Genomic DNA, 8,969 nt, shown 5'->3' with positions numbered 1-8,969 from the left:
TGATGCAATAGTATTGTGCTAAAAGAAATAACAAGCAGCTGATTTCCAAGAGCCTTGGAAGGACATACATGAGCTCATAAAATGAAGCGAGCAGAACCCGAAGAACTTGTACATCTACCTCCCAGGGACAGTTTGAGAATCAAGTGATATATTGGGAAAATATATCTGTGCTTAGCTTAGCACAGCGCCTGGCACATAGTAGGTGTTAAAGATTATTTTCTTCTTTCAATGCACTACAGAGAACGCATGAAGATGCTTTTAGTTTCAGGCTCTCAATTTGATGGACACTTATGGACTTGTAGAATTGAAGATCATAGTCATGTTGAAGAAAAAAAAAAAACTAGAAATAATACTTCGGAGTCATGGACCACAACTTCAACAAGCATTTATTAAGCACCTACTGTGTGCCTGGAGCCACGCTAAGTACTGGCGGGCAAAAAGGTAAAAACAAAAACAAACAAGAGGGTGCTCTATTTCTAGGAGCTCATGGTGTAATGGAGCCACATAGAGGTCCCATAACTCAAATAGCAAAGTGAGAGGAAAGCCTGGCTACAAATAGTTTTCGTTTTCCAGGTCAAGAAAGGCTACGTGAAACATGGCGGGGCTTGGTGGGGGATGGGACGGCTGGCTGGAGGACTGGAGAGGTCTTCGGGAAATCCTGGGGTCAGCTGGGGGGAGGAGTGGATTCTTGGGCTTTGAGCTGATCTTGCAGGAGAGGCTTCCATTGTTTTGTTTTGTTTGGGAAAACACCGGGGATGCTGGGGATGAGCGTCTACGTGACCCCAAACAAGCCGCCTTAGGAGCCCGCTTTCCACCGGGGTTAGATCGCGACGATGATTCACGGGGTGGAGTGGCGCAAACAGTGTGGTTTCCATCCTGAGGTTTCTCACGTAACCTGAAGAAAGCCTCCCACCACCCATGTGGCCGCCGCCTCTTGTTTTGGAGGCTCGCGTGGTCCTCCCTGATAGGCCGCGGCCGGGCCCCATGCTCCCGCCGACCATAGAGTTCCCACCCATTCTGTAGTTCCCGGGCTCTCCCGGCGAGTCCTTCCGGCTCCCAGCCAGAGGCTCCTGTAGGGACCGTAATAACCTACAAGTCCCACAATGCTCCTCGCACACGGGCGGGGAGCGGCCGGGAAGAGCACGGAAAGGCAGGAGGCGGGGCCCCGCTGCGGGAGGGGAGGGGAAGAGAGGGGAGTGGGGCTCGGCTCCGCCGCCAGTGGGCGGCTAGAGAGAGTTGCGTGCAGCCTCCTGACAGGTGTCGCGGGTACGTTGACCACCGGGCGAGGGGCTCTTCCGCCGGGCTTCTCGGGCTAGTCGTCGTTCCTCGTCGTTCTGCGCCTCGGTGGCGCGGGCGGGCCGAGGCGCGGCCCTTCCTCCCCCCCGGCCCCGGCCGCGGCGGAGGAAGAAGGAAGGAGGCGAGAGCAGCATGAGCCGCGCTGGCCGGGGCCGCAGCCGGGCCGGGGCAGCAGCCGTGGTGCAGCTGTGGGTGACCCTGAGCTGCCTGAGCACCGTCGCCGAGGCCCAGGTACGGGAGATGGGGGCGAGGGAGGACGGGCCGGAGACCCCAGGCTCGGAGCCGAGTCCTGAACCAGCTCTTATTGAGCGCTTACTGTTTGCGAGGATGTCCCCATCCCCGGGGAAAGAGGGGACCATGAATGGCGACCAAAGGAGGAGGAAGAGGATGAGTTACTAGGTGGCTTTTTTTGAAAGGAGGAGAAGTAGAAAGGGAGATAGAGACAGTCTCTTTCCTTTCCCATTGCCCCCTCCCCCCCCATCCACAGCGCTCCCTGCTCCCTCTATCTCCATCCCTCTGTCCCCAAGAGGGATGGTGACAGCGAGAGACGGGGAGGCGGTGGACTGCTCCTTCTCCAACTTTCTCCCTCCAGAGGGTCGCAGGCTCTGGGCCGAGCCGCCTTTTCTCGAGTCCAGTTAGCTAGTTTACCCCCTGGAGTTAGAAGTGGCGTCTTGCCCCCTGCTCAGTGCTCCCGTGCTTCTCCAGTAGTGTTGTCCACGCAGCAAGCCAAGCCCCGGTTCAGTCCCTGTGGTCAGCATCGGGAAACAGAGGGCTGAGGCTCCTGAGGGTCTCCCCAGCTGTTCGGGGGCATCAAAGAAGTCCTTTATGTGGAGATTCCTAATATTGACTATCTAAGTCCCGTTTTTAGTGCCCTTTAGCTTAGTGACCCAGTGCTCCAAAGAGATGTTTACTTCTTTGTGTCATTTGAGTAGCTATGAATGGGCTGCCACTCAGATTTCCTGAACTTTTTTTTTAAATTTTTTGTTGTTATTATTATTATATTTTTTGCACCTGCTGCAAAAGTGGTGAAGCTGCTAAGAGGGGAAAAAACAACAACAACAACAACAAAAAAAAAAAAAAAAAAAAAAAAAAAGGTGTCCCAGATGGTCCTGTAATGAAGGGAGATGTGGTGGTAGCAATTAAAGCACATTGCCACCTGGAAATGGAACACAACTGTAAGCTTGTGAATGTAAACATGTGCTTTTGACATTATTCAGAGGTTTTCATAAGGCTTCTAGAAAGGTCTGCTTATGAGGCTGCCCATAAAATAATAACTAGTGTTTATGTAACATATTGATGTTTTCCTTGTTCAGTTTCATCCCTGACTACAATTTTTTAAATAAATTGGTTGTAAAGCTTTTGCTTACCTTTTGAGTTGTAACATTTTTATTACTTAGATGATGAAATTATGTTTATTATTAGATCTTATAAGCTTTTCTTCAGCTGATATCAGCTTTTCTTCATTGTGCCATTATTGTAGGATGAAAAATATAATATAATTTTGCAATACACATTACATTTGACAGTTTGATTTTTCAGTTTATGTTTATTTATGGGAACATAGTGTATTAATTTCTGCTCTTAAAATTTTTTTTCAATAATAAACAGTGCATATTTTGGCTTTCCAGTACAGGTGTCAAACCAGAAGCATTAGATTATGACTTTTTAAATATCTCTTTTTGTTATAAAAACATGAAATTTGTAAATTTCAGGGTGTGTTATGTCTGAACTGTTAAAGCAGCAGTTGAAAGAGGTAGGTGGGTGGATTGAAATGGGAAATATTTGAAAATTAGTCCATTAAAGCAAAGAAAAAGTTTTTTAAAATTTACAATGTTTCTTTATACAGCCCCAAATCTGAAAACTAGTTCAATTTTTCCTTTCTCTTCATTGCATTGATTAATCGAGAAAGTTTAAATGACAGGAGAGAAAGTATGTTTTGGTTTTTTTTTTTGAAAATGTTATTTGCAATGAGCCAAAGGTGTGAACCATTTCATGGAATTCAGTACATAAATTTGAATGCTTCCTTTTGCAGTAAGAGGTAAAATTTATTTTCCATTGTGTTATAAATTTCAATATACTGTTTTCTATTTTGTTTCCCTTGATTATAAATTAAATGCAAAAGTATTTGAAGCAGTACACAGCAGCCTATTCTGAAGCTACTGTGAGTACAATAAAACTAAATCTTTCTGTAAAAAAGAAAATTGAATGTTCCATTCTGTCAGACTGGGATGAGTTAGGTATACCTATAAATCTCTCATAGAGACACTGAGTATCTTTGAAATCTTGCATTGACAAAATTAAATTAAAAATCTTTCATTTGTACATATGTGTATAGGCCTATGTGTAACCCTTGTTTTCTATTTTACTCAGAGGGCTAAAGAAAAGCAATAATAAATTTTGTACCTATCTAAATAATTTAAGAATTTAAAAAAAAAAAAAAAAAAAAAAAAGACTTTCCCCAAAGAGTTCTTTCCTTTCTTTAGGTTTTGGAATCTCTTAAAAGTCATTATCATACAGTACTTAAAAAAAAAAAAATCTGAGGGAATTAGGACAACTTCAGATTGGGGTGGGTTGAGGGTGTCTTCATGGCCCTGGGGACCCCTTTTTAGAGAGTAACTTATCCCACTGATGTTGAGCATTAAATAGTTAGCATTTTAGCTTTAGTTTTAATATTCCTGGAGTATTAGAACCTCATTAAAGTCTCTTCTTTAGGAAAGAGCTGTCTGGATGTTGTACTAAGCATGTTACAAATGTTACCTCAATTGATCCTCATAATCACCTGTGATGTAGGTGTTATTATTATCCCCATTTTAGAGTTGGGGAAACTGAAGCAAATAGATCAAATGACATCCCTTGGGTCACATAGCTAGTATCAAAAGCTGGATTTGAACTTGGGTTTTCCTGACTTCAAATTCATCTGTTCTAACAGCTTCTTAAACTATGAGTTGTGACTCCATATGGGATCATGTACTGAATGTAGGGTTCACAAAATTATGATTTATTATCAGTAAATGTTTGGTTTGCATACTAGTTTTATGTTCCTATATATATTTGGGGTTACATAAAAATTTCTCAGTGAAAATGAATTTTGAGTGGAAAAAAGTTTGAAGCCCCATGCTATACCACATAACTGCTAAGCTCACCAGGTTTGGTTATGATACAAGGAAAAATTCACCAGTGTACGTTACCCTGACAAAAATGCAGTTTTTTACCTTTTGTCAGCTACGTATTGGAATACATGACAACATTTTCAGGAATAAATTGACAGATTTAGAAGACAGATTGTGAAGAAAAATGAATTTGATATATGTGACCTACAAGTTTGCTTTGTGAAATAGGAATTTCCTGAATTGAAACTTTGGCAGTTACAATTACTTGTGTTGCATTTTGGTATGCACTGATTTCCATATAGTTTACCTAGCAATAAAAAAAAAAATTTTTTTTTTGGGGGGGGGGGCTGGGGTTAAATGACTTGCCCAGGGTTACACAGCTAGGAAGTGTTAAGTGTCTAAGACCAGATTTGAACTCGGGTCCTCCTGAATTCAGGGCTGGTGCTCTATCCACTGAGCCACCTAGCTGCCCCCTACCTAGCAATAAACTTAAAAAAAAGATTGTTTTCCAAAAATTTGTAAAAATGTTCATCATCAAAAACTATGACTTAGATACTTTTTTTTTTTTTTTTTTTTTTTTTTTAATAAAGACACTAGATAAATGATAGGTTCTTAGGTCTTTAAGTTCATGATGCAACTAAAATAAAATTGACAAAAAGCCTTGAACCTGAACTTTGAATCTTGAGTTCAGAACTTTGAGTTGGGAAATGGGTTTGAAAACTGCTGGGGAATAGCAAAAGAAACTCTTAACTTTTTAACTCTGTAGTTGTAGGCTAAAGGGTTTCCAGCATCTTCCTCTGGGAATGGGTTTCTATGGCAGGGGGCAGCAGCAGATGCTTTATTGGGAGAGGGTTTTGATAGCAGACATCATCCAGTTTAGAGCCTAGTAATTTTGAGATATAGATGGTATCAGAGCTCCAGTTAAACAGAAGTATTTTCCATTTTCTAAGCATGCCTTTTGTTTTCTTCCATTTCTATTTTTATTTCTACCACTTTTTTGGGTGGGGTAGATGGATTTGATTTATGATTTCGTTGGTACAGAATTACTTTTATGAAGAAAATGAGAAAAACTCTTTGCTACTTCCTTTCAGCAATCTTCTGCAACTTTATATTTCACAGGATTATTCAGGGTATTGAGAGGCTATAAGGGACTTTCCTAAAGCTAGTATATGTCAGAGGCTGGATTTGAGCCTAGAGCCTTCCTGTCTCTCAGCTGACTTTCTTGCTACTATGTTGCTACTTATCTCAACCTGGTAAAATTTTATATATTCTTGGAGGTCCTGTTCAAATGTTGTCCTCTCTACAGTCCCTTTTTCCCTAACTCTTGCACCATTTCCATTTTTGCATTAGTAATTTGTGCATGTAGTTTATCTCCCAATTGAATTATCAGGCCCTTGAGAATCATATTTTAAATTTATCTTTGTACCTTCTTTAATATCTAGCATATGGTATGAATAAATGAGTAAATGTTATGTTCTGATCATTGATACAAATAGAATATTGGAGCTGGAAGATTCCTTTGAGAAGTGTTGAGAATATTTCTTAGTCAGTGGTAGTCTTTCTTTACCAGATTTTCTTTAAAAATTTTGTTAAATTATGGTGTATGAATGTTATAGGATATAATTGTTCTTATTAAGAAATGATCAGCAGGATGATTTCACAGAAGCCTGTAGAGACTTAGAGGAACTGATGCTAAGTGAAATGAGCAGAACCAGGAGATCATTTTACACCACAACAGCAAGATTATATAATGATCATAACATTTTCACTTCTTTTGATGCTATTTGCTTGAATTTTATTTTCTGTCTCATTTTTCCCCATTATTACCTGATTTTTCTTGTGCAGCAACACAATTGTATAAATATGTATGTCTATATTGGATTTACTTATATTTTTATCATGTTTAACATATATTGGATTACTTGCCATCCAGGGGAGAGGGTTAGGGTCTATTAAGTACATTAGAATATAAAACATATATGCTATTATTAATATGTAGTATTTACTTTGGGAGAAAAAAAGATTGAAACTCAGTATCTTCATGGTATGTGCACATTAAAAATTTGAAGCTTTAGCATCATCCTAGAATAAGCTGGTCTGCAAATACTAGTAGGAACTTACAAATAATTATGAAGACTTTTTTTTAATAAAGTAGTAAATTTTAGTAAAATACGTAGAAAGATATTTAATATTTCATTATCCAAGAGAGTATAATTGTTTTGACAGTTAGCATCTTATTTATTAAGTCAACTACATGTAAAGTTGACCTGCAGTTTATTTTGAAACAAAATGTATCCTCTTATGTCACTATCCATAATAACTCAGCAAAAATTTCCATCAGGTACTTATTTATTATGTGACAATTCTCAAAGATTATGCTTTCCAATTTACATGAGCTGATGTTGAGTGAAATGGACAGAATCAGAAGAACACTACACAAGAATCACACAGTAACAACAAGATTGAAGATCAGCTATAGTTGACTCTTGTCAGCAATACAATCATCCAAAATAATTCCAATAGATTTGGGATGGAAAATACCATCTGCATCCAGAGAAAGAACTATGGAGACTTTGGATTGAAGCATACTATTTTTACCTTTATGTTGTTGTTTTTTCTTTCTCATGGTTTTTCTCTTTTATTTTTTCTTTCACAATATAGCTATTATGGAAATATGTTTAAAATGATTGTACATATGTAACCTTGTAAAAGATTGCTTGCTGTCTTGGAGAGGGAAGAAAGGGAGGAAGAAAAAAATTTGGAACTCAATCTTACAAAAGTGAATGTTGAAAACTGTATATGAAATTGGAAGAAATAAAATACTAATGAATGATAAAAGGGAATTATAATTTTTAAAAAGGTTATGTTTTCCTTTTCCATTCTTATCAGAAATACTCAGGAAAAGGAGACGTACAATCGGGACTTTGTTCATATATCTTATCATTCTGCAACTGCTACTACCAAGTTTCTTTCAAGAGGCATCTAATGCCCATTCTTTGTTCAACAGACCTTAAATTATCTAGCTCTTCACAATATTTAATACTCTATGTGTGTGTATGTGTATATATAAATATATACATAGGATAATAAAAAAAAATGCTTTAACTTTTGTAACTGTTGAAACCTTGAACTTCAAATAATGAATGTTAAAAAATTTTTTTTTCATGATATGAAATTGTGTTTCAGATGTGCTTACTTTATTTTAATAACTACTTATAGTGAATATTTATTTATTTATTTTTTTAGCTCTCTGGAGTCCTAGATGATTGCTTGTGTGATATAGAAAGCATTGATAACTTCAACACCTATAAGTTATTTCCTAAAATACAGAAATTGCTAGAACGGGACTACTTTCGTTATTATAAGGTAAGATTGCTTAGAAAAACTCATAGATGGACTACATAAAGAATCATATTTTCAGAAATTTAAATTTTTAAGCATTTGAATATACTCTTATCATGAATTACAGTTGATGTTAATTTCAAGCCTTGGACCATATTAATTTTGTTTATCTTGGAGACAATTGTGTAATTTTATAAAAGCAATGCACAGAGAGGCTATATTATGGTATATTATGAAATTCCTTTGTATCTTAATTTTCCAGAAGATGAGGACAATAGGGAGGGGCAACTCTGTCACAGAGGTGTTATGAGAAAATCCAAGGCACTTTTCTTCCTGATAGTAGTAAAAAAATATATATATATATAACACACAGAGATTTTTAACCCCAGACTTTACTTTTTAACATTTTGATGAGATAATTTTAAAAATATAATTATAAATACTTCTCTATTATCTGAGACCATATACTGAATGTAATTTAATCTTTTATTTGACGATTTCAGGATTATCATTATGAATATTAATGAATGTTAGCATTATGAATATTATGATACAGACATTTTAAACACTTTGAATTCATGATCTCATGGAAAAGTCACATGTTACATACACCTTTCCATATTTTTTTTTAACCTATGCTATTCTTATTCTTTTATATCTTAGATTTAATATTTTGACTCTTAAGGGCCAATTAATAGGGAATTTGAAAGCATTCAAATATTGAGAAATGCTCTCTTTGTACAAAGGAAAAAAAACTGGAATCAGGGCTGAATAGGGAGGCAAGGTGGAAAGGAGAGGAGGTTCATGGCAGCTATTTGAAAAGCTGGTAATTCACTACAGAATATGTCAGAAAGAGGGGCATCTACAAGATGAATTTGTTTTATCTTTACTTCATGCCAGCCATGCCTTCCTTGCTCCAGGACTTTGTCGTGGAGCTAGACATTTACCAATATTGCACTTGATTTGTCTATAGCAGGGGTTCTCAAACTACGGCCTGCAGGCCAAATGGCGCAGACTGAGGAAGTTTATGCGGCCTGCTTGGTTATGGCAAATGGGCTGAGGGGCGGAGGGTGTGAGTTTTTGTTTTTACTATAGTCTGGCCCTCCCACAGTCTGAGGGACAGTGAACTGGCCCCTATTTAAAAAGTTTGAGGACCATGGGTCTATATGTTGTACTTATCTCCACTTTGTGATTGAATTAGCTGTGTCTCTGGTTATACAT

General features: G+C 38.1%; 1 protein-coding gene across 2 annotated transcripts in view; it reads left to right on the top strand.

Annotated features, from left to right (window-relative positions):
* The first annotated feature begins 1,159 nt into the window (after positions 1-1,159).
* ERO1B (endoplasmic reticulum oxidoreductase 1 beta) overlaps positions 1,160-8,969 on the top strand; it is a 48,522-nt gene continuing 40,712 nt past the window's right edge. For both annotated transcript variants that reach the window (XM_074262467.1, XM_074262466.1), the window contains exons 1-2: positions 1,160-1,527; positions 7,653-7,772. In XM_074262467.1, the coding sequence (XP_074118568.1) occupies positions 1,429-1,527; positions 7,653-7,772 (219 nt within the window). In that variant the 5' untranslated portion in view covers positions 1,160-1,428. The remainder of the gene's footprint in view (positions 1,528-7,652; positions 7,773-8,969) is intronic.

The sequence above is a fragment of the Sminthopsis crassicaudata genome, chromosome 4, assembly GCF_048593235.1.
Source record: "Sminthopsis crassicaudata isolate SCR6 chromosome 4, ASM4859323v1, whole genome shotgun sequence".
Taxonomy (NCBI): Eukaryota; Metazoa; Chordata; class Mammalia; order Dasyuromorphia; family Dasyuridae; genus Sminthopsis; species Sminthopsis crassicaudata.
Note: the sequence above shows the minus strand (reverse complement) of the source record. Positions and strands in the feature narration are given on the sequence as shown.